The sequence below is a fragment of the Natrix helvetica genome, assembly GCF_964273705.1.
Source record: "Natrix helvetica genome assembly, chromosome: 6".
NCBI classification, from domain to species: domain Eukaryota; kingdom Metazoa; phylum Chordata; class Lepidosauria; order Squamata; family Natricidae; genus Natrix; species Natrix helvetica.
Window position 1 is genome coordinate 29104237 of NC_138553.1, and position 26353 is coordinate 29130589.

The 26353-nt window shown below is 40.2% G+C and overlaps 1 protein-coding gene across 1 annotated transcript; it reads left to right on the top strand.

Annotated features, from left to right (window-relative positions):
* Positions 1–3605: 3605 nt before the first annotated feature.
* On the top strand, positions 3606–26353 carry GGA1 (golgi associated, gamma adaptin ear containing, ARF binding protein 1). Its single transcript, XM_081958250.1, has 17 exons — positions 3606–3862; positions 5515–5599; positions 7847–7922; positions 11340–11438; positions 11875–11998; positions 14805–14905; positions 15668–15748; positions 16496–16633; positions 18402–18483; positions 19467–19574; positions 19890–20036; positions 20922–20986; positions 22308–22480; positions 22582–22862; positions 23423–23592; positions 24402–24512; positions 24684–26353. Exons 1-17 carry the CDS (start codon positions 3820–3822, stop codon positions 24792–24794), a joined length of 1995 nt encoding a protein of 664 aa, XP_081814376.1. The 5' UTR covers positions 3606–3819; the 3' UTR covers positions 24795–26353.

Here is a 26353-nt window from a genome sequence, read left to right on the forward strand (position 1 = left end):
TACTCTCTTAACCCTAGAAAACAGGCAACAGGAAACCAGTTCTGAAATTTGGCAAGAAAACTACAGGGGCCAGCCACCAGGAGTCAACAATAACTTGAAGGCATCAAAAGAAATGTCAGGACATTGCAGCTATCTTCTAGTTATTGGGATTCAGACATTATGAATTAGTGTCATTTAGGTTGTGAAAGTAAGCATGCATTCCATTGAATAGCAATAATGGTAAACCAGACTGGAATATGGAGGAACCCAAGAATGAATGGAAGTATTGGTAGTTAACTGTTTGGCAAATAATGTATCCATTACGGTTTGGAATACATACTGTAGCTTATGCAGAAGACCATTCATACGTACAAACATCGAAATAAAGAAAATAAATTCAAAAGTATGAATTATTTTATTATAAGTTGAAAAAAAATACTGAGAAGTTCTGAATGTGGAACAGACTATATTTCATGGTAGCATCTGAACAGATCTTGAGAACATAAACATGGAAGGAAGGTAGTTGTGTTTTAACAAGGAAAATGGAGTAAATGATTCCAAATTATACCAGAGGGGCAAATTAGAACCATTAAAAGAATTTCTGCAGCTTGGTAAGATATTTATTAAAAATGGGAAAATGTAGAGAGATGTTAAGGTGCAAATGTTTATATGTCAGTTAGAAAGAGCATTGAGGCTTTCAAAACAGCTGAGGCTCCCATGGAAAGCTAAGAAAACAAGCAAATGGATCACTGAACAAATCAAGTCTCACGTGGGGCCGACCTCATATTATTATATTCTGGATATATTATACAAAGACAGAGCTCTCAGAGAAGGTTGTGATGCTGGGAAAGGTGGAAGAAAAGGGAAGAGGAAGACCAGCAGTGGACAAACTCAGTTACAATAGCAATGGGCGCACCATTAGGACAGACCACCATGCAAAAAAAAATCTATGTCGCCACTAGCTTCCAAGGAAGAAACATTAAGCCAAAACGGCTCCACTAAAAGCGCAGCCAATGGTGAAATGAAGAGCCAGTGAGTAGACTGGATCTTCATAATTCCTATCCTGGCGAGGAGATGGCCTGAGATTGTTCACACATGCTCTAAAGAGTTGCTCCTCATAAAACTGCAAGACAGCAGTCTTTGGCAGGTTTAGAACTCTGAGAAATATGGGAATAGCCCCGTGATGGTGAACCTATGGCACATGTGCCAGAAGCTGCACGCAGAACCATCTCTCTGGGAACCGTCACCTGTTGTTCTTCTGGATTCTGGTACGTCGGCCAGCTGGTCTTCAAATGCATGGGAGCTCCAGAAACTGGAAGAGCAGCCACCCAGTGCACATGTGTGCGCCAGGAAAGTGATCTTCCGGTTTTTGCCATGCGCATGTGCGCCAGTCACCTGGTCTTCCGGTTTCTGGCAGGCATGGGCACACGAAGACCAGCTGGCCAGTGCTCATGCACGCGCCAGAAACTGAAAGATCATCTTCCCAGCGCACACATGCACACTGGGCAGCTGCTCCTCCGATTACCAGCATGTGTGTGTGTGCATGTGTGCTCCTGTTTCGGCACTTGGTGCCGAAAAGGTTCGCCAACACTGAAATAGCCTATTTCTCAAACTACAGTCAGTGCCTTTAAGGACACTGGACATATATACTTCCTTTTCTAATGACATCAGAAATTGCTTATAAACGGTTTTTCAGTTATTAGGAACTTTTGGATCAACAAATTTTATAGCACCAGGTGAGTCCTTTCATCCTTAGCGATAAAAGTTTTAAAACAAATTTAGGGACTTAAAAAAATTATTTTGAAACAAACAGCAAAAAGATGATTAGATAGCGTTGATTTTGGAAAGTTACAAATGAACTAAGGATATCATAAGAATTCCCCCTGTGGGAAAATTGTTTGGAATTCTATTTGAAAAATATGATAGGATCAGACTTTGAAGGTTGGACACTAGAAGGACCTGGAGGAACTAAGGATTACAATTAAGGGAGAAGTCTATAACCATTGGAAGATACTGAGATTTCTTGAACTCCTCAACCGATTTTAGGAACTAGCTCATTCACTTGAATGCTTTTGGAATTTTCTTATTGACTTTGGTAGAATAACACCACAAACTTAAATTTGCCTCACTAATACAGAATGAATGAAGCAAAATATTTTAACATTGGACTTATTAAAGGTTTTTAAAGAGTTTTCCTCAAGTGTTAAAAATGGACATTGTCTATATTAAAAGCATTTCATTATCTAAGAAAAACTCTTACTTTAATACGTTTTGGTATGTTTCTTAATTTTTCTTTATATTTGATGCATCTACTATTGTCTATGTTTTTACTGTTATAAGCTGCTTAAAGCCACTTTGGTTGAAGTGGCCAACCGCAACTTTCTCATGAATGAACAAACAGACTGTAATATGAAATCTACTAAGCTACCCAGAATGGAAATAAGAAGACTCCTAGTAAATGCTGTACTTACTTACAGCACTCCTTACTAGTATTGATGATGTTGCCTAGTTGGGGTAATGAAACGTCTTCAAGAAAACAAGCAAGCTCGGAGAGCACTAAAGGTAAAGGTTCCCCTTGCACATATGTGCTAGTCGTTCCCGACTCTAGGGGGGTGCTCATCTTCGTTTCAAAGCCAAAGAGCCAGCGCTGTTACCTTCCCACCAAAGGTGGTCCCTATTTTTCTACTTGCATTTTTACAGGCTTTTGAACTGCTAGGTTGGCAGAAGCTGGGACAGGTAACGGGAGCTCACTCCATTACGTGGCGCTAGGGATTCGAACCACCGAGCTCCGCCTTAGCCTCAAATAACCACAATGTTGCTTATTTCGCTTTGACTTCACAAATGGATACCGCTCCAGTTGTGATTTGTTTACAAACAAACAACGGTATCTGCAGGTGGGTAAATCTGGTCTTCAACGCCCGACCTCCACTAGCACGTTTCGACATTTAGCGTTCTCTGACCCAGTCGCCTTCGTTAACGGACAAGCGGCCCACAGCCGCCCAAGCCCAGCCGCGAGGGCAGAGAAACCGTGTCAATCTCGGAACACGCTAACAAAATGTTTCGCTAGGAATTGTGGGTTTGGTAGTCCAACCCATGTCAAAAATACTGAGTCGGAAGAAAATGGAGCGCGCTTCTACTGACCGCTCCCCACCCCACACGTTTGCTTTGACCAATGACACCACAGTTCCCAGAATGCACCAAGAAGGGCTTGTTTTCATAAAGCATGACTATGGCAACAGTGCGCCTTTTCAACAAGGGGCGGCAGTTATGGCGCTTTCCGGTCTAGTCGTCAGAGAAGTCTGACGCAGGCAATCCGAGGATAGAGTGAGACGTTCTAGCGTACTCAAATGTCGTTCTCTATGGTGTTCTGTCAAAAGCTTCCGTTCTATTTACTCGGTGTAATATTATAGAGATAGAAAGAGCATAATAAACTTGTACGAAATTATACTTAAAATTTCTTACTCTAAGCATATCTCTCCCCGTTCCTTTCTTTAGCCCTGAGGTTGTGAAGGGTCTATCTTCCTTCCCGCCACAGATAGAAAATCCACTGTCCTGCCTGCCTCAGCCCGTCCCCTCAGTTAGAACTTCTCTTCGGGCCCTGTCATCACTCTCTAGGCAAAGCCTGTCCATCTCAGTGATTCGGAGGAGGAAGTTGGGAGCAAGTTTCGCACCGCTCCCAGAGGGCGTTCCGGCTATAACTTCCGAAGCTCTATTGTTTCCAGAACGGCCCTCTCGACGGTTTCTTCTCTATGGCTCCGGACTGCCGGAGCCGGAGGGCGGCAGGAAGACTGAGCCTTTAAACGGGACCGGGCGGGGGGCGGGGCAACCGAGCGGGAACCGATGGAGGCCGAGATGGAGGCCGAGACGTTGGAGTCCAGGATCAGTAAGTTGGGGGAAAACCGGCCGGGTTTATCCCTAGCGGTTATAGCAGGTGCTTCGGGCCTGCTTTGGAAGAGGGCTCTTCTTCGCGTGACCCGCTCACCGTCACATGCTCCGCGGTTCCCCTTTTTCACCCCGGGGGTCACGGCTTGCGAGGGAAACGCTGCCACGTTTTGCCTCTTCGCTGGGCCATCCGAGCGAGGAAGAGACATGCCCTCCATCCTAGTATAGGGTCTCCTGCGTGAGTGGGGGTTGGACTAAATGACCTCTAAGTTCCCTTCCAATTCTGTTACTATTAACCGTCCTTTAGCCTTGGAGGGGTTTTTTTTCCTGTCTGTCCCAAGCTAAGTTTCCCACTCACCGACTGCCAGACGTTAGGGGTCTGTTACTGTGCCCAGGAATGAAGCTTGCAACCTGGCTTAGTCGAATCAGACAGTTGAAATCCCCAGAAAGTGTTACTGGTTTAATCACGTAATATGGACAAGTAAATATAATGCTGGTACCAAATAACATTGATTTTTTTAAAAAAATGAATTCTGAATAGGTTTATTTACGAATATAACTCATCAAAATCCAGGTCTATTCAAGGAGATAATTTTGTGATCTTTAGTTGCAATGAACTACCCTAAAATGAGGTAGTTTGTAATTTGCAAAATGATTTTTTAAAAAATACCCTGTTTCCCTGAAAATAAGCCCTCCTCCAAAAACAAGCCCTCCCTGAAAATATTGCAACACAGCAGCAGCCATGCAGTGACCACCTCCTCACCACCTCCTGCCCCTCAAAAATAATAAGACCTCCCTGAAAATAAGCCAAGCGCTTATTTGGGGGGGGGTGTAAAAAGAAAATACGACTCTTGTCTTATTTTTGGGGAAACGCGGTATCTTTATATTTGGTGAATGGAACTTTGGCCCACCAAGATTTTTGTGCAGCGCAGCAGATTCTGAATGCTATTTGTAGACGTGTTGCTGCTTCTTTCGTGTCTCTTCGTGGTGTGATATTGTTCCCCTCTTTTGACTTGACAGCGTTATTTTTTTTAATCAAGTTTGCTGTGTTCAGAAGAGATGACTGTTCTGCTTTGGAGGAACAGAAGCTGTAGCAAGTTTCTTTTGGCTGTGGTGCAGATGCCAGCAATATTGATTTTGAGGTTACATTATTGCAATGGTGGATTATGTTGAGAGAACTTTGATTAGCATTTTTTTAAAAAGGAACCCTTGCTACTCAGCATAGACAATTAAGACTTGAGTTTGGTATCTTGTTAGGGAATAATGTGTGCAATTTGAGTTCCTCCCCCCTCCCCTAATGTTCCAATTTGTAGAGCTACCTTAGGTTGAGCCAGATGTTTCATTCAATTTGTTGAGGACTGTCCGCTCATTAAGTAATACTTGCACATGCTAAGTAGATTACTTATGGTGGCAAAAAAAAAGATATTGAAGATTAAACGGGGACCTTTGTTGTGTAAGCACATGGTTTACCACTAACAATGGCGTCTCCCTGTTGTGTCATTCCTGTTGTGTCTGATGCCAGCATTGCAATAATTTTTTTAGAACTTCCCTTTTTGTTTAATATGATTGGTAAATTGTCTCTGGCAACTATATATTCTGATTGCAAGTAAACAAAAATTAAAGAAAACTTTATTTTTCTCTCTTTCAATTCAGACAGAGCTACAAATCCTTTAAATAAGGACATGGAATGGGACAACATTAATGCTTTTTGTGACCAGCTGAACAAAGAATTAGAGGGGTTAGTACACCTGGTCTCATATTTGTCTATCTGGGGTTTATCTATGCCAGGGATGTCCAAACTTGGGAACTTTAAGACTTGTGGACTTCAACTCCCAGAATTCCCCAGCCAGCCATGCTGGCTGGGGAATTCTGGGAGTTGAAGTCCACAAGTCTTAAAGTTCCCAAGTTTGGACACCCCTGATCTATGCAAAAAACATTATAATAACAAAAAAGTATTCCAAAGAAGCACTCTGAATAAACCTATCGCTATATCTGCATCCCTTTGTGTTTTTCTAATGTTGAAAACTGTTTACTTAGCTGTAGTTACTAAATTAACCCACTATTCTGGGTTTGCATAATCCATTTTGCCATGCAGTCCTGATCGTATGCGGCTGGATAAATCCACCAGCAGCTGATTTGTGAGGTTGGGATGCTGTCCAGCAAAGCAGGTAGCCCTTGACTTATAACAGTTTGTTTAGTGACCATTCAAAGTTATAACAGCATTGAAAAAAGTCATTTATGACCGTTTTTCACACTTACGGATGTTGCAGCGTTCCCCATGGTCACATGATCAAAATTCAAATGCTTGGCAACTGGCTCATATTTATGACGGTTGCAGTATCCCAGGGTCCTGTGATCACCTTTTGCAACCGTCAGACCATCAATGGGGAAGCCAAATTCACTTAACAACCATTTTACTAACTTAACATCTGTAATGATTCACTTAATAACTGTGGCAAGCAAGCTTGTAAAATGGGGAAAAAACTCATTTAACAAATGTCTCACTTGGCAACAGAAATTTTGGGCTCAATTATGACGGTAGGTCAGGGACTACCTGCATTGTACCCATCTCTACCATTCTTCAGATCTGAAGCAAATATCCACAGTGGATAGCATCTGCCTATTAGGCAGAATAGCTTTTCCCATTTACTGGGCAGCTCCCCAATTCTGCCAGTGAACTATCTAGCAAGCTTCCTTTGACCCCGGCTTTAGTGCTCATTTAGAATTGCAGGATTTTTTAATTTTTATTTTATTTTACTTCATACATGACTCCAAACTAACTCTGTGTGGTTTTTTTGAGAGAGCCAGTTTACTGTCTTATGGTACATGCTGAGCTACCCTGGGTTTTTGATAGCTATAACCACCTGGAAGGAAAGAAATATAAGAATAGCACAGGAGAATTCCTTATATTCCAAGCTTGAAGTAGCCAATGAATGCCAAGCTCTCCCTACGTCCTGGGTATCATCTGACAAATCACAAATCACAACAGGTTTTACTCACTTGGCCATTGCTGTTGATTGTTGCTGGGGGAAAAGGATACTTTAAAGTTAGGACAGTTAAATGCAACATAAGCCTTTCTTACTCATAAACTAAGGACAGTTTGAAAATACTGTCATAGGGACATAGCAAGAACAAGAACTTACTAGAGTATGTTTATAATGTAGTTAAATGCCAACAGGGAAATATCCTATGTATAAAATGTGGGAGTTCTGGAAAGATAGAAAAATAGTAAAATTTAGATAGGTGTTTATATAAATCAGACACTTAAAGCATTACTATTAGTTGATAGAATGATGCAAAATTGCATAAAGGATAGTGGGTTTAAATTGATTTGAATAGGATCGTTTAACAGAGGATGTTAAAAGAAATTTTAAAATGGTGCTTATATATGCTTTTTATTAGTAGGGCATTAGCATAGATTTTCTGGATTACTTGGAGATTTAACTATTAAAAACTAGGAGATATTTTTAAGGAATGGACTAGAGTCATAATCAAATTTTGACTACAACATGATTAGTTCTCAGAAGTCACCTTCAATCAGTCTCTTGTATCAGTTAGCAATTTACTAAATTGCCTTATTCATAATGTTTGCTGCAAATGAAGTATAACACCTTTAAAAAGGGGTGCAAAGTATTTGCAGAGTTTAAGAACCAGTGAGATTTTCTTGAAGCCAGCTAATAGAAAGTAAAAGATGTGAAGACTAAATTAGGGGAAAGTGTGATTTCAAACTCAATAGGCAGCATCTCAACAACACATCTGCTCCATTTCACAAAATGTGTCAGCCTCAAGGCGGTTTGAAGGTGACTTGAAAAGAATAGCCTCTGGATTGAGAGCTCTTATTCCAGTGAATGACAGCTTGTGTGTTGTTATGAATATTGATTCATGATTAAAATGATTAAAATAAAACGGGATTAGCTAGATCCAGATTACTACTTCATTAACTGTTTCTGTGACTCCATTCACTGTTTCTATGTCTCACTCACAGCCCACCCCTAGCAACCCGGCTCCTAGCCCATAAGATCCAGTCTCCACAAGAATGGGAAGCCATGCAGGCTCTCACGGTAAGATGCCATGAACTGCTTGATTTATTACAAGTTGGAAGGAAACAAAGCTTCTTGGTAACTACCCAAATAGGGGCTGGTACAATTTAAGTAATCTTGGGGTTATGTTAAATATGTTTATATTTTATAACGATATAGTTTACTTGGACTTCAGTAAGGCATTTGATAAGGTAGACCATAACCTACTACTAGATAAAGTAGAAGAATGTGGGTTAGACAGCATCACCACTAAGTGGATTCGTAACTGGCTGACCAACCGCACTCAACGTGTAGTTCTCAATGGAACTGCATCTACATGGAGGGCAGTATGCAGTGGAGTACCACAAGGCTCTGTTTTAGGCCCAGTACTCTTCAACATCTTCATCAATGATTTGGATGAGGGAATAAATGGGGAACTCATCAAATTTGCAGATGACACCAAGCTGGCAGGAATAGCCAACACTCCAGAAGACAGGCTAAAGATACAGAAGGTTCTTGACAAACTTGAACATTGGGCACTATGTAATAAAATGAAATACAATGGTGAGAAGAGTAAGGTTCTACATTTAGGCAAGAAAAATGAAATGCACAGGTACAGGTGGTACCTTCCTCAATAGTAGTAACAACTATGAGAGGGATCTTGGAGTCGTAGAGGACAACCATTTAAATATGAGCCAGCAGCATGCAGCAGCTACCAAAAAAGCCAACACAGTTCTAGGCTGCATAAACAGGGATAGAATCAAGATCACGTGAAGTGTTAATACCACTTTATAACGCCTTGGTAAGGCTACCCTTGGAATACTGCATTCAGTTTTGGTCGCCACGATGTAAAAAAGGTGGAGACTCTAGAAAGAGTGCAGAGAAGAGCAACAAAGATGATTAGGGGACTGGAGACTAAAACATATGAAGAATGGTTGCAGGAACTGGGTATGTCTAGTTTAATGAAAAGAAGGACTAGGGGAGACATGATAGCAGTGTTCCAATATCTCAGGGGTTGCCACAAAGAAGGGGGAGTCAAACTATTCTCCAAGGCACCTGAGGATAGAACAAGAAGCAATGGGTGGAAACTAATGGAGAGAAGCAACTTAGAACTGAGGAGAAATTTCCTGACAGTTAGAACAATTAATCAGTGGAACAGCTTGCCTCCAGAGGTTGTGAATGCCCCAACACTGGAAGTTTTTAAGAAGATGTTGGATAACCATTTGTCTGAAGTGGTGTAGGGTTTCCTGCCTAGGCAAGGGGTTGGACTAGAAGACTTCCAAGGTCCCTTCCAACTCTGCTATTGTATTGTATTATGTTGGAAGAAGAGTAGCGATATAATGAAGGCTAAATGTGAAATTTCAGGATTATTATCTCTCCCATCCCACTCTTCACTCTGATTTCAAGTGCCATACTTTTGACAGATACAGACATGCTTCTTTTCATGGGAGGCCAAATATTTCAGAAGAGACCATGGCCTTCCTGTTTTCTGGTTTCAAGAAAACTGCAGTTCTGTTTGGTTATTTCTTTAAAGCCACAATTTGGCTTGACTATAACTGTATTTTTATGATTATGGCTTAATTGAAAGGATCTTTTCAGCATTGGTGTGTCAGCTGAGACATCACCCTTTCTAGAAAAGACCATCTGACACACTTTTATGGTCTCTTCAGTTTTCAGTGAAAATTGCATTTCCTACGCTTTTCAAACTTTCAGCTTTAAAATACTTCTCTTTGGATTCTTGCACTGTTTCTGTTTTACTTTGGTTTTATTCTCCTGCAGTCTTAGGTTACTTTAGGCTGTTATAACATTCGTGTGTATTGGTTTTCAGCTTTTAAAGTATGCAGACTTTTGCCCATGGCAATATAGTAAATTAATAAATATATTCCCCATTCATGTGAAACAATTGATCTACACAGAGAGAGCAATAACCACAGCAGTGGTATTAATACATGAACGCTAAAAGCTAATCCTACCTGATGCCTAATGAATGAATTCTAAGCAGGAAAAGGTCCTGCTGCAATCTGCTATTCCCATCTTCACAAATTGTGACCATAACCTCTCTTTATGACTTTACATGCAATTTATTTCTAGCCAGAGTAAATACTATCTGTATCTAATCACTTGGGAAAGAGGAAATTCTCATCTGACTACAAGTCTACTGACATTTGAGATTTTTGGATCAGGTGTCTAATAAGGACACTGCTGCTTAGCTCTCAGCTCGGTGTTTCCAATGATTCCTTATCATCTGTGCCTGCCACAAAATGAGAAATGACAGATCTCTGAATTTCTGGTAGCAACTGACACTTTTTTCCTGACATTTATATCATATTTAACTTGCATTTTATAGAATGAATTGTAGGTTCATATTGCATGCATGTATTATTTGTCTGACTAAGGCATTCTTGGGCTGAATACTGGAAGCCATCATGTATGTTGTTTATTTTTGACTTAGCATATTGTTATTACAAGACAGTGCTCTCTCAGTAACCCAAGGTGGCTAATTCTGTACTGAGCCATGGCTGGGTTGCTTTGAATTATCTCCATACTTAAGAGCCAAGGAAGGTACTGTGCACAAAAGATGTCGCTCTAGGTGCAACCAGTGTTTTCAAATCTGAAGTCATAATTTGTGATTTTTGGCAGAGGAGCATTTTATTACCTCTTCCCAAAATGGAGCTTTCCAGATTATTATTTATTTATTATTTCTTAGATTTTTAGACCGCCCCTCTCCCAAAAAGGGACAGATGTAGGAAAATGTCTAGATCAGTGATGGCGAACCTTTTTTGGCTCGCGTGCCACAAGTGGTGGGAGCGCAGGGGGGTCGAGTGCGGGCGTGCCGCACCCATAATGCACCGCGCGACCCCCCAATGCGCATGCGCGCACAACGCGCAAACCCCTCCCCCCATTTTTACATTTCTTTTGCCCTCCCCAGGCTCCAGGGGCTTTATAGGAGCCTGGGGAGGGCGAAAAGAGCCTCCCCCGACCCCCCGGAGGCCCTCCGGAGGCTTCAGGGACTGTCCGGAGGCTTCCCTGAAGCCTTTGGAGCACTTAAAACCTATAAAGCCTCTGGAGCCTGGGGAAGGCGAAAAATAGCTTTTAAAAAGGTGAACTCAGCTGGCCAGCACGCGCATGCGTGCTGGCCAGCTGACAGGGCAGCGCCTTGCGTGCCCTGACAAATGGCTCCGCGTGCCACTTGAGGCACGCGTGCCATAGGTTCGCCATCACGGGTCTAGATATTATACTCCAATCTCTAGGAGGCCCTATTGAGGAAGACTGGTTTATATTGTTTTTGTGGTTTATCAGTAGAGAGAAAAGAAAGTACGAAAGCTTCAGAAGGCATACTTTTTAAAATAGCATTCTTCTCCGTCCTCATCCCCATCCCCCCCATTTCATTGCATTTTGAAGAGAATGGGAAATCCTGGCATGTGGATTTTTAGGGTCGCTTCCTGCTCTATTTTACAGGTGCTGGAGGCCTGTATGAAAAACTGTGGCAAGCGCTTTCATGATGAAGTTGGCAAGTTTAGGTTCCTTAACGAGCTCATCAAGGTTGTGTCACCAAAGGTGAGTGCTCATTAAGGTATGGCCCAAGGGTTAATAATAAAGTAAAATAAACTAAAATAAACTAACATTACCAGTGGGACAGGTTTGAAGTGTAACAAGTAGAAGAGACAAACGGCTATTTCATATTTCCACACGTTGAATAAAGAGTAATATTATTGGCTTCATTAAGAAAACCTTGCATTTTGAGTCATTTTCTTTTTGAGTTCTGTGCTAGTACACTGTAAATGAAAAGCGAAGCATTTCTTATGATGGTTTATTTCATTAATGCTTGATATTATCAAGATTGCAACAGTTGGCTTTGTCTTCATCTTCAGTGTAGAACCAAACACATGACACTTCATCTCATGCTTGGTACAGAATGCCCTGAAAGCAAACTCTTGTGTTTTTGTTTAACCCCGTCATGTTAAATATGAGATGTGATTTGTTTCTTCCTCAGTATCTAGGAAACAGAACTCCAGAAAAAGTGAAATCAAAAATCTTAGAATTGCTGTATAGCTGGACGTTGGGTCTGCCCGAGGAAGTGAAAATTACAGAAGCATATCAGATGTTAAAAAAACAAGGTGGGATATACTTTTCTATGCTCAAGACGTTTCCACTTAATTGTACAAGAATGGGGACATTCCTTCCAAACTTGGATTAATACCTTGGGGTTTTATATTCTGGGTTACAGAAATACTGAAGGAGTAGGGTAAAGAACTGGGCATTTTTTCAGCTCTAACTCATCATCTGTTTGCAAACTCATGCAAAAACTTAATAAAGGATACAGAAGATGGTTCAATATGGTTAAAGCAGGTTAACTTTTGCTTCATATCTTAGTTACAATGTTAGGTAGTAATAATAGGAGATGTGGATTCCTCTTCTATTTGATTCTTAAAGATGCAGTTAATTAGCATTGTAGTTAGGTTAAATTTTTATTACTGGTGTTGTATCGGTATATTCTTAACTTTTAAGCAGTGTATATAGTTTGCACAGGAAGTATTGAAATGAAAATATAAATATATGTAATTTGCAGTATTCAAACTTCTCAGCATTATAAATTTCTCAAGTGAGTCAGGTATTTGCAAAAATATAATAATTTGAATCTGGTCAATTAGGCTTGCCGTGAAAACTTTGGGTTATTTATTAACTTGCTAACCAGAATATTCTGAGTCAAATTTATTTCTAAAAGTAAGTCATATTATAGCCATTGCATTCCCATAATCTATTAAGAAAGTTAGCCATTTTTTTAAAAAAAATGAAATGTTTATTTTGATAAGATTTGTTACTACAAATTCATACTAATTCCTGCATTATTTTCAAGGAGATTAGCTTAATTCTTAGATACCAATATCAGGGTGGCTGGTTTATACCATAGTTTTCAGATCCTTCTTTTTCTCCTTTTAAATATAAAGGTAGTACTTGCTCATTTCCTTTGGCCTCAGATAGTCTTAATATTTAATTCATCAAGTTTCTGTTGTAGGACTAAATCACATTCCAAATTTTCTCCCATTTCAAAAATTTCTTCAAGACTCTAGAAACCTCCTTTTGTAAATCTTATAATAAACATTTTCAGCATCTTTTCCCATCTCTTGATATGTCACTTGTATTTCAAATTTATTGTTTTATAGTTGTTTATAATCCACAATTTCTTCAAAATATTTCTACATTGTTTAGAATTTTCTCTTTTACATGACTTCTTTAAAATTTCAAAAAATATGTTGACAGATGTAGAAATTATTGATGTGAGTTTAGATGTAAGGTTCTCTCTCAATTCTTCAAAGACCCATTGGATTGTCTCCAGTATCATACCTTTATCTGACATTTTTACAGTTTCTGCCTAAAATGTTAATCTACTCTTCCGTTTTTGTATTTACAAAATCTCATTTCTTTATTTTGAAGTTTTCACCAATAATCTCTTTATCATAGGCCCCACGAGTCCCATTCCCGCAAAAGTGTTTCATTTATTCAATTTTTCAAAGTTCTGCAAGTCCTAATATTCCAAATTCATTTGTTTCCTTAATCAGTTTAAAACTTTCCTAGGTTGAATTTTTATTTACCTTTTTGCCATTTATTTCATGTTTTTAAATTCTTTAAATTGTTAGGTAATCTTTCTTCTATTTCAAAATGAAACTTTACTTACCAGGTGGATTTTCAGACTTGTTCAGAAGATCTCTTTTAACTTTAATATAATTGTAATTCAGAAAGTGATTGGAAAGTGAGGTTAGACTAATGCAATGTCCTTAAGGGCTCTACCACAGCTAAGCTTGATAGTTTCCCTTGTCTTCCAGTGCTTAGACCCACAGGAGAACTACAGGCCTACAGTTTCCTTATAGGGAGGAGCTGTCTGGAACACAAATAGGCAATCTCCTCTCCTTCTCTCCTGTCTGGAGAGGAGCAGCATTTCTGCTCCTTCGGAGTTGCCTAATTCACAATTTTCCTCACCTCAAAGTGCTAGTTCTCAATTTTTGAAAGATAATACCAGACCATCATTATTTCCCTTTATTACCACAGTACATAACTGACCTAGCCTTAGACATTTAAACATAGTAATTTCCTGACAATAACTCTTATCAGTCCTAGGCTTCAATCCTGCTTCATAATGTTGGTCTTTACATTTGCCTCGTGAAACCTATAGTCACTTATTTGAGAGGAGTTGGATAATTCTGCCACCTCCTTGTTACACTTTAGCATGTTAATGTCTTCACTGTGCATTTGTTATATGATTATTTTCCTTTCCTTTCGAATCTCTATAAAGAAGCCCTTGTTCTTTTACTGGTCTTTGTTTACCTTCCCCTCGGTTGGATTGGTAATAGGAGAAATCAGCAATGCAGTTAGTCCTCAACATACGACCACAATTGAGTGCAACATTTCTTAACAAAGATGTTTGTTAAGTGAGTTTTGCCCCATTTTACAACCTTTCTTGCCACAGTTGTTAAATGAATTGCTGCCGTTGTTAAGTTAGTAACACGGTCATCAATTAAATCAGGTTTCCTCACTCACTTTGTCAGAATATTGCAATTGCATGACCCTGGGACATTGCAACTATCATAAAAACGGTACGAATCTGTTGCCAAGCATCTGAATTTTGACCACATAACCCGGGGGATGCTGCAATGGTCATAAGTGTGAAAAAAATGATCGTAAGTCGCTTTTTTCAGTGCCATTGTAACTTTGAATGGCCACTGAATGAACTGTTGTAAGTTGAGGACTACCTGTAGTCCGTCCATTTATTTTAACTGAGAAGTTGTCTATTTCACTGCAACATTTGTTCCCTTGGAAAAAGGGATCAAATCGGGGAGACTTATTAAATTGGCCTGATAGGGAAATGGATCATTTGCCTACTTGCTTGGGAACTCTTGGTAGGAGCTTTCCTTTTTTTTCCCCCAGGGATTGTAAAATGTGACCCCAAGTTGCCAAAAGATGCACCTTTCCCTCTACCTCCTCCTAGACCAAAGAATGCAATCTTTGACGATGAAGAGAAATCCAAGGTAAAAAAAATAATTCATTGGCTAGCTACTTTACAGTCATTGCTCTATCTAAGGTTTGAAACTCTTAGCTTTTCAAGGTCCCGCATCACATGAAAAGATTTTGGGTGGAAAGTGAAAATGTGAGCTATTTAGGAGTTGCAGTGAACCGACACCAGCAAGTTTTAACAAGCTTGGATTTGGATGGATTATTTTTGCTCCTCAGTTCTCATCGTTGTTGACTGTTTGGGGCTTCTTCTTTTTTTGAAATGGACTGATAGATTTGTAATCAGACAACTTCTAGAGCGACCATATTGCCCTGGTCTGGGCTAAAAGATGAAATTGTCTGTAGGCATGGTTACAACAATGGGCCATACAGTTCAACATAAGATTGTTAAAAACAAATTGGCAACACGTGACTGGTTCACTAAACCACCTGCTTTTCTTTCCTTAAACAAGTCTAGAAACAGCCCGTGAAATCTGGCTGTTTATCTTAGTACATCATGGATTATGCTAGCCTGCTTTACAGAGAAAGCAAAAAATATTAAATTTATTGTTACTCTGTTGTTGATTATTATAATACTTTCTGGGGTATTTTAACCCTCTATCAAAGTATATAAAGCTGAGATTTCAAATGGTCTGATTGATTTAAAAAGATAACATTATGTGGAAAGTAATGCCCTTAAATCATTCTGCTCTGTATCTCATATCTATTTTTTTCAGATACCCTTTTATTGTAAGCTTTCCACAGACACCTATTTTTTTCTGATCTCTGTGTCTTTGCAGATGCTGGCCCGCCTGCTCAAAAGTTCCCATCCTGAAGATCTCCGAGCCGCCAATAAACTCATCAAAGAGATGGTTCAAGAGGCAAGCTTTGCTTCCACCTCCATATATTTTATCAATTGGCATTGTTTAATAATCTTGGTTTTGAAGTTTTCATGCTAGGGCTTTTCCTCCCCACAATTTATTTCACAGGGATTTTTCCTATGCACATGGAATGTAGTTTCCAAGATTCAGAAATAAAATATGGTCTTGAAATACATGCCCGGTGAGCTATAAGAGCTTTCTGTGGCATATTTTAATGTCTGGGGTTATTTAGGACACTTAGTTAGCTGGAATATCTATCAGTGATCTCAATAGAATAATCCTGGGGTAGCATCAGCTGTGGGCCTCTTCAAAGTCTTTGAAGATAATAGGATTGCCATGTTTTACATTTTCTAATCTTCTAAGAAGTAGGACGCAGTGGCTCAGTGGCTAAAACTCTGAGCTTGTCAATCAGAAAAGTCAGCAATTCAGTGGTTCGAATCCCTAGTGTCGTGCAACGGAGTGAGCTCCCGTTACTTGTCCCAGCTTCTGCCAACCTAGCAGTTTGAAAGCATGTAGAAAAATAGGAACCACCTTTGGTGAGAAGGTAACAGCGTTCCGTGCACTTTTGGCATTTAGTCATGCCGGCCACATGACCACGGAGACGTCTTTGGACAGTGCTGGCTCTTCTGCTTTGAAACGGAGATGAGCACTGCCCCCTAGAGTCTGGAACGACAAGCACATATGTGCAAGGGGAATCTTTACCTTTTTAAGGAGTAGGAAGAGATTGTAACCCTTCTCTTCTTCCAGGACCAAAAGCGAATGGAGAAGATTTCCAAGCGAGTGCATGCCATTGAAGAAGTAAATAACAATGTGAAACTGCTGACCGACATGGTGACTACCTATAGCAATGGAGAGATGACCGAGAGTAGCGAGGATCTGATGAAAGTGAGCAGACGTCTACATTTTGCATTTTGTTTTGCAACATGTGCTAATGGATGATTTGAAATTCTTAACTATGAATGCATTTGGCGTTCTTACAACATAAGCAGCAAAATGTCCCATTTATGTTTGCATGAAGAAGTAAAAATTGTTAATCCAATATGCCCTTACAAGGCATCATTGAAAACCCTTGGTTACATAATTTAAGGTAACAAAGGTGCTCACAAAAATTGGTCTTCTAAGTATCTCCCCAGTTACCCTTGAGGCTCAGCTGCCTGGTTATTTTTTCATTCAGCCAACGCCTGCTTTGCGTTTTTTGTGGCTGTTGCTTACGCCGCATTGTAAATGAGTAAATCAGTCACACCTGAATGCAACTAAGATTTGCAAACATTGGTGTGTGACTGTGCTAATAATTGTATATATTCAGCAAATATACACATTCAACAAATTTGCTTTTATTTTTAAATACCATTAAATTGTTCCTAATACTTCCAGTTCATTTACTGTTAGGTTGAACAGGTTCCCTACCGTAGGTTCCAAATCAAATTACAGCACATTATATTTTGGCATAATGTTTTGTGCACTGCAGCTTACTTCATCAGAAATTTCCATGTATCTGCTGACATGGACTTCAGTCTACAGAAAATGTATATATTGATACTTGTTAATCTTTAAGCTGCCTTAAGACTGCTTATCTGTTGCACCAAAGATATGCTAATCTTTATTAGCATGTTTTTTTGCCTGTCATATATAGTACTTCGTAACAACTTTTCCTAGAGTTTCTAAACTGGTCAGGATGTTGGGAAATTCTGACAATCTAATATTCCAGAGTTGGATGGGAAAGACTGATAGAATCAGAAGCCAATTAGAACAGGGGCCTCCAATCTTGGCAACTTTTAAGACCTGTGGATTTCAACTCCCAGAATTTTGGGAGAATTCTGGGAGTTGAAATCCACAGGTCTTAAAAGTTGCCACGATTGGAGACCACTGAATTAGATTAATCTGACAATCCTCCAGAAGGGGGCAGAACATGCTTTTTGCTCTTTGGTTCTACAAATTAGCCACAATAAACAAAGCAGTATCTGGACTCGCATGTGGGATGACTAACCCATTGTAATACTTGGCTTGATTTGGCTTCAAAGTGTTGTGTGCACCCAACTATTGAATTTAGCCTTTAAACCTGAAATTTAGTAAGTGATGTCAATTGATGATTGAAAAAGTGTTAATGTTTCAGGAATAGCTCAGTAAAAGGAACTGCAACTTTTTCCTCTTATTGAAATGATCACTTATAGAGCAAACACTGGCTGCTCCTTTCAGAAGTTTTGAATCCATGAACAAAATGAGGAATTACCAAACTGGAATTGAGATATGCACGTCACTCAGGCATGCTCCCCATAATCTTGACTTATGTGCAGGCATAAATACACTCACCTCTGACTGCACATTTAATTGCAAATGACTGGATGAAAAGGATGCCGCTCTATTTAGATCTGTGGTTTCAAGGTCATTCAGATCCAAGAAATCTGTTGTCCTAAACCACACTGTCCCTGTAATTAGGACTGAAGGATTCTAGAGTGCTTCTGAAGGGGGTTTCCCACTTTGTCTTTCTTGTCTACTTTTTTTCCCTTTTGCGTCTTTTCAAATGAATCAATTTTATAATTTCATACAGGCTCATCCAGATAGAGTCAGTAAAATAAAACCACCCCACTTGACTATGTATTTTATGCCTAGAAGTGCACTTAATTATACTGAACTTTAATATTCCTCATTATAGGAGCTGTATCAGCGCTGTGAACGCATGAGGCCCATGCTTTTTAGGCTTGCTAGTGACACAGAAGACAATGATGAAGCACTGGGTAAGTTATCTTTGAGCAAGCATTCAGTTACACGCTAGAGTAATTTCAAGTAAACCCTAAGATATCAATAGACTTCTTCACGTTCCATTATAAGTTACTCTAAACATAAGTTTCTGGATTAAAGTGCACCCAAAGTTATCTTATGCATAGGTAGACTTTGTGAGCTTTCCCTTCTGACATCTCTGTTGTTATTCCCCAGTGAGCATTTTTGTGTCTGTGTTGTTCTAATCAGGTTAGATAATTGAGTGGAAGCAAAATTGGTTATAAGTGTAAGTATAAGTATAATCTTTATTGTCATTGGACTTAAATACAACGAAATTGGTTTTAACCTCACTGGTGCAAAATTATAGCAGAAACGAAAAAAGAAAGAAAAAAAAACTAGCGTGTGCATGGAATGATTGTGGTTGTATTTAAAAGTCTCACAGCCCAAGAATAGAAACTATCTTTAAACCTATTTGTTTGGCTGGCTATACTTTGATATCTTCTGCCCGATGGTAGAAGTGCAAAGAGACACTGACCAGGGTGTGAATCATCTCTGAGTATCTTCCTTACTCTGCTAAAGCAGCGAGACCTGGCGATGTCATCCAGTGGTGTCAGAGGGCAACCAATGGTTTTTTGTGCCGAACTGATCACTCTCTATAGTGCCTTCCTGTCCACAGCTGTTAAACCAGCACACCGTACTGTAATAAAATATGTGAGGACACTTTCTATGGTGGACCAATAGAAAGAGGTCATCAGCCGTTGTTCCACCTGATTTTTTCGCAGGACTCTAAGGAAATGATATCAGTGTATAGACTTGTTGCATTATGTTGGTATATTATGAGTAACAACTAAATGTCAGTGTGACTTTCAGCTGAAGGTTTTAAACCTACTAACGTTTGTATTTTTTATTGTAGAAAAGTTAATGCTAGGCTTTATCTCTATTGTCGAACATTTGATTTACCCTCTGAACCTTCCTTTCTATCATATTGGTCTTGTTGCAGCTGAAATTTTGCAAGCTAATGACAACTTAACACAAGTGATCAATTCGTACAAGCAAATTGTGAAAGGAGAGGAGATCAATGGTGAAATAACAGCAGGTTCTCTCCGAGGTAAGGAAGCTGGATAATAAGCTGCTGACAAAGGAGGGGATGGCTCAGAGTCTTGTCTAAAGTAGGAATCTGAATATGATATCCAACTTTAGGGTTCAAAAAGTGGTCTTATGTGACTAGCTCACTCTCATACAGTCCATCTCTAGGACTGAAAAAATAAATAAAACCGTAATCAGGGAGTGAAGGCTGTGGGGAAGTTGAGGTAGGGTAAGGATTTTTGCAGGGCAATCTCTTGACTGACAAGGCAATGATTGCTAAGAGTGGCGTTTGTTCCTATTCTGTTCTTCTTGGTATAGACTTTGTTTCTTTGTTTAGGCAGCACTTCTGCACTTCTGGATCTGTCAGGACTGGACATGTCACCTGCCTACCCAGCCGTACCAACTTTCTCAGGCAGTAGCTCAGCAACTGTGCCGGAGCAAAGCAGCTCAGTCTCTCTGTTGGACGATGAGCTCATGTCACTAGGTAAATCCATGGTTCTGCGGGGCAGAAGGGTTTGAGCAGAATAGAGTGGGCCAGGTAGGAATACTTTTCAAAAATGAAATTTGAGAAGAATTTAACTCATTTCTCAATCTCTTCTTTTACTTAAAGAAAATTCTGTGTTCTGTGGAAATAGGTTTTGCAGGATTATTGTTGTTTGTCAAATGTTGAGCAGATCTTTATGAAATGCCAGTTGTTTGCTCTGAGTGTAGCTTTTCTTCTATAACAGCAATAGCACTTAGACTTCACAGTGCTTTACAGCCCACTCTAAACGATGAGATCCACATACATTCTGCATTTGCAAGAAGAGTTAATTATGAATTCCTCTAAATCAAGAATTGGCAATTTGGGAAGGATTTAAGCACACTTGTACAATAATATATGGACTTGCAACAGACCAAAAATTACTGAAAGCCTTGCTTAATGGCTGTGATCTTGCAGGATTGCTATATTATTAAACCTTATTCTTTCCTGTTTAGAACATCCTTGTTATAGTAAGAGCTGTTTTGCACAATGGTTAGAATACAGTATTGCAGTCTAATTCTGTTGACTGCCAAGACTTTGATCCTCACTGGCTCAAGGTTGACTCAGCCTTCCAACCTTCCGAGGTTGGTAAAACGAGGACCCAGATTGTTGGGGGCAATATGCTAAAACCATAATTAATTAATTGATTGAATTGATTGTGTATTGGGTGCATTGTATGACTATTAGTTAATTTCCTGTTTTAATCATTTTGTATGTTTTAATGTGTTTTCCATATTATACTGAGTTACTGGATTGCAGAGGAATACCACTGTGGTTTGGGCTCCTCACTTTTAGATGAATTGGATTTCCTTTTCTCATATCTGTTCTTTCTGATTCCCTGTCTAGGGCTTACTGATCAAGCGACTTCTTCAGTCCAAGGCGCAGACAACAGTGGGTGGAACAGTTTCCAGGTAAGGGTCTTGGTTATCAGACAGCTGAAAGGACATCATTGGTTGATAAACCCTACAACTTTGGAACTAGAAGTCAATGGAATAATAAAGCTGTGACTCTTCAAGCTAGATTCTTCAAGCTAATCTACCATATTGTACTCTGAAAGAATGCTTCAGTCAAAATGTATCCCGATTATCTAGTGGAAATCTAAATGGAGATTATTTTAGTTGACTATTTAGGTCTACAAAGGTGCCCTTGCATGTTGAAATGTTTGTATAGCATAGGTATGTGAGCAAGGTTGTGTACAGAAGTAACTTTTATGAAGGAAATCCTCTCAATATGACTTGCTTGGTTTTCTGGATCTGCTTTAATTTGAGATTGTTAGATCTTGATTTGGGAAGAAGAAGAAAATCAGAATCTTATTTCAGAAAAACAGACACAACCAAAGTGTGAATCAAGTCTCCTATGCTTGGTTTTTCCACAGCTATCTTTTTGTAAAACAAGAGGGAGACTTTACTTTCTTGAAAGGGATATCAGAAGACCAGCACACTTGAGCCTCCTCTTTTTCAGACAAAGATTATGTTAGAAAGCTTAATGAAAAGGCCCACGGAATAGAGATGACCACAAATAAGTAATTAAATCCCTGTCATTTCTTGAATTGTGTAGACCTTGTAGATTCTGCGCAACTCTGATTTGCTGTGCAGAAAATGGTAGACTTTTCTAATCATATCTGGGAGGCCTGCAGTTATTTAACATTGCTATCAATGTGTGTGAAAGAAACCCAAGGGTTTTTCTGTGCTTTGCATTGCATGTAATATACTGTTCTTTATCTAAAGTAGGGGTGTCAAACTTGATTTTATTGAGGCCGCATTAGGGTTGTGTTTGATCTCGGGAAGCCGGGCTGGGCGTGCCAGTGTGAGAGTGATCAGCTCAATGTCATTCATGTTGGGGACACCTGTGGTGGCCGGAGCTCTCTGTCAGCTAAAACGGGTTCCTGAGCTCTGTTTTCGGCTGCCATGACCTCCTGCAAACCTCTGCCAGTGAAAACAGAGCTGGTGAGGGCCCTCAAAAACTCTGTTTTCACTGGCAGAGGGTTGCGGTAGGCAGTGGCAGGCGAAAACGGAGCTCGGGAACCCATTTTTGCTGGCAGAAGCACCGCAGGTCGGTCCTTTGCTGTTTCCAGGGCAGCCCTGTAGACCAGATCTAAGTACCCTGTGGGGCAGATCCAGCCTCCAGGCCTTGAGTTTGACACCCCTGATCTAAGGGTTGTACTTAAGCTATTCAGTTTGGCTGTGTTTTTGTGGGGAGCTGTATAAAATTTTCTTCTTTTTTTTTTTAAAGTCATCTGAGAGCCCAGAAATGGGTGTCCCTTCAGGACTACCGGCTCTAATAGGGAAAGCTGAAACTGGACAGCCTGCATCTCCTGCTGCTACTAGTGGAATGGATGACCTGGACCTGCTAGGCAAGACTCTGTTACAGCAGTCTCTTCCCCCAGAGTCTCTTCAAGTCAGATGGTAGGAGGCAAGGAGGGGAAGGGCAGAGGGTGTTTCTGAAAAGGGGGAAGCTAGTTCTTGGCCCCTCTCTTGAAACTCTCACTCTCTTTCACACTTTGCAGGGAGAAGCAGCCACCCCCTCGATTAACCCTGCGTGATCTCCAAAACAAAAGCACTTCCAGCCCATCTCTGAGCACCAATAGCACTTCGTCCATCTTCCAAAATATCTCTTCAAACCCTGCTGTCACTCTGCCCATGGAAAAAACAGCCCCCGTTTTGGCCCCTCAAGGGTCGCCGACTCTGTCTGGAAGTGCAAGCCTTCCAGCAGGTCTCCCAGCTTCCACACACCCCTTGGAATTCTCACTGACAAATGTCACTGTGCCTCTGGAATCTATCAAGCCAAGTGAGTTTGAGCAAAGTTCTGGAGAATGGTCTTATCCCAAAGCATCTGGCTCAGCTCATTTATTGTGGTGGAATCTCTAGCTTTGGGGGAGACGGGGACTGGTGAGTTTGGAGTCCTTGCAGGGAGGGGAAGCGATGGAGGCTAGGAAATCCCCCCTCCCCTTTAGAATTCCTGACAGCCTTTAACTTTCTGTTCCCAAAATAATGTAGTTAGTCTGATGAGATTCTTGTAAATAGAGAGACAGCAGCAAAGAATGATCAGCTCACAATATTGCTCTGTTTCCTTGTGTCTGACATTGATGCAAGTTGGAAAACATGGAAAAAAGTTTGTGGTTTGTGCAAAGAATTCTTCTCGATTTACACGTGCAGGATACCTCCATTGCCTCAACCTGGCTTTTCAAAGACAAGGGAAAGAGGTTGAGGAAAGTTAAAATGTAGGGTTCCCACTAGTTGAAACATAAAGGACAACCAAGTTAAGAGAGGTAGAATTCGGGGAGGGGAGGGGGGGTTTGGCCATTCTACTCTTACGTTTTATGCCTCTCCTGGTGGTGCTTATTCTAGGCAGCCTCCTCCCAGTGACTGTGTATGACCAGCATGGTTTCCATGTCCTCTTCCACTTTGCCAAGGACTCTCTGCCTGACCGACCTGATGTACTAGTGGTGGTCATCTCTATGCTAAGCACAGCCCCTCTGCCAATTAGGAACATCATCTTCCAGTCTGCCGTCCCCAAGGTAATATTTTTATGCCAATGAAAACTTCATGTACACTATTTTAATTGTTTGACAACACGAGGAGGTCACCACCCATCCTCAAATTACCTAGTGTAATTGCCTAAGTGCCTAAGTAAGCACTTACCTACCTAGCACTTACTTTGCCTACAACTTCTGCTGATTTTTTTTCCAACTTGGTTAAGGAGAAGTCATAACTTACTACTGAAAGGCATGACTTGGTTTCATTCCTTATTTTCTCTTACCCGAAAGGCTATTGCTGATTAATATTTTAAAATGTAACATTTGTTAAAAATCCGAGGCTTTGGAGAACCACTGCCAGTTACAGTAGAATAATTCTGCTTTTTTGTTTGGGGTTAAAGTTTCACTTCCGTACATTCATGTTGATCTGGAGGGAGCAAGTCCCAGGGGTGATTGATATGTTGATACGCTGCCCTTGATACACTGATTGCAATGGCCTGTTCCTTGAAATAATTTTGTTTAGCTAGTTAAAGGTTGTTTTTTAAAAAAAACGATTGCTTTCGTATTTTCCATTGTCTTTTCATTGAAAGAAAAGAAATGTAATATTTCTAAAGGCTGTAAAACAAGCTTGAATTGGAATTATGAACTAAAAGATCTGGAGGGTCATATTATTATATAAATCAGACTTCTGATGGACGTGGTTTAATGTATCAGTCCAATTCTTCCAGAGGGTAGTACAAAGCCTGCAACCTTTTTAATTAGGTAATGCCATTATTTGGGTGCATGGAGGCAGCTCTTGTTCTTTAATGGTCAAATCATAGAGTTGCATTGATGTGCTTTTATTTGTACAGGTGATGAAAGTGAAACTGCAGCCACCTTCAGGGACAGAGCTTCCACCATTCAATCCAATAGTGCCCCCTACAGCAATCACCCAGGTCCTCCTGCTTGCAAATCCACAAAAGGTAACGCTTCCTCCTTAAGGGAAATAAGTGGGGAAATAAGTTCTTGATCTAGAGTTGAGTTCCTCAGAAGTCCTAGTTCCTCTAACTGCACTCCTTACCCCACATTTGCAAATCTCAGCCATCATCCCTGAGTCCTTCTCTTAATTGTTACACATCTTTTTCTCTGTCTAGGAGAAAGTAAGACTACGATACAAGCTGACCTTCACCATGGCAGATCAGACTTACAATGAAATGGGAGATGTGGACCGGTTCCCCCCTCCAGAATCATGGGGAAATCTCTAGTGCCACAGCCAGTGTGCTGGGTCACGTTTCTAAAGATTCTGCCTCGCTTAGGACCAGAGCCTTCCCAGGATTGGCTGCTGTTTGGACTCTGCTTTCAGACTGCAAAGGCAGGCGCAGGAGGAGAGGCAGAGAAGAACAAGAGGGGGTGTCTGCCTTGGGTCGGAGGGACAAGAATGATTGAGTTGCTCTCTGTTCTTTGATTTCTGTTCTTATTTGATTTGTCCTTTACCCTCATCTTGTCTCACTTTTTTGCTTTTCCTTCAGTGGAATAATATCAGCACAGATGAGCTTTGAAGAGACACTTTAGACCTTCTTCTGTACAGCTTTCCCATCTGCTGAAGTAGTATCAGATCTTACACTTTCCCATTAATACCACTTCTGCACAAGCAACCCTGACATGTTCAGGTTAATAGATCAGTTCTGAGTTTTCAGACTGCAACACAAAAGATGGGGCAAGATAAGTACCCAGTACTTTGTCACAGGAGAACTAACTGTCCCATTTAAACCTTTGTGAATTAAACATATTTAGGACTACAGGGTAGCTGTTTCTGTTTTGCTCACAAAGTCTTCATTCTCCCAAAGGTTAGACAAGGGGGGGAGCATTGACCTAATTCTCAACATATTGATTAACACTCCAGGAGTCAGAACCAGACCAAGTTAACAGGATGGGCAACAAAGTTTATAAGGGAAGTTTGAAAACTGTTTTGCTCCATGCTTTGCTTTTCTGGGAATTTACTACCAATATACTGTGTGCAGAAAGTTGCAGGATCCATCTTCAGATCCATATTGTTGTATGCAAAGCCTAGCTCCATTTTACGTAATCCAGTCTTTGAAATCCACTAGAATACAACGGAGAAAATTGTTGAGAGAGAAAGAAATATTCCCCTAAAATGTTTCCCTTCACACCACTACCAGCTGTAGCTCCCTTTTTCATTTCGGTAAAATGACATGCTCAGAGATAACCAGACTTGGAAACATGCAGTCTGTAAGGCTGCTCAATTTATTTTCATGAGCAAAATGTCCATGGAAGTGTTAGTTCTAAACAGGTTTTATAATAAATTGCACTAAGAGGGATGAAATTAAGCATTGCCAGCAAAAAGTAAATGGGATTGAAAAGTGAATGACATTTTTACCCAATGGAGTTGCATACATTCTTCAGTCAAATTGACAGGTTTTGATGGGAAATATTTCTGGTTAGGTTCTATGACTGGATACTTTTAATTTCTAATCTCTTTTTTCAGGTTTATCTTTGCCCCTTGCTTTTTTTAGAGTTGGTTTCATTTAAGTTTTGAAGTCTCTTATGTTTTTGTATGTGTGTACCTACACACACACACACACACACACACACACACACACACACAAATTCTGCACATAGAGAAAGAGCCCTAAAATAGACAGTGTGAAGTCTGCTGTATTAATGAGAAATATTTTTTCCCAAAAGTGCATTCTAAGATCTGGGACCTCCTGAAATAGCATGAGGATCCTATATAAAATTGTAGTCTTACAAGCCTCTTGTTTTTATCCTAATGGTAATTTATAAACTTCATTTTGAACTTGAA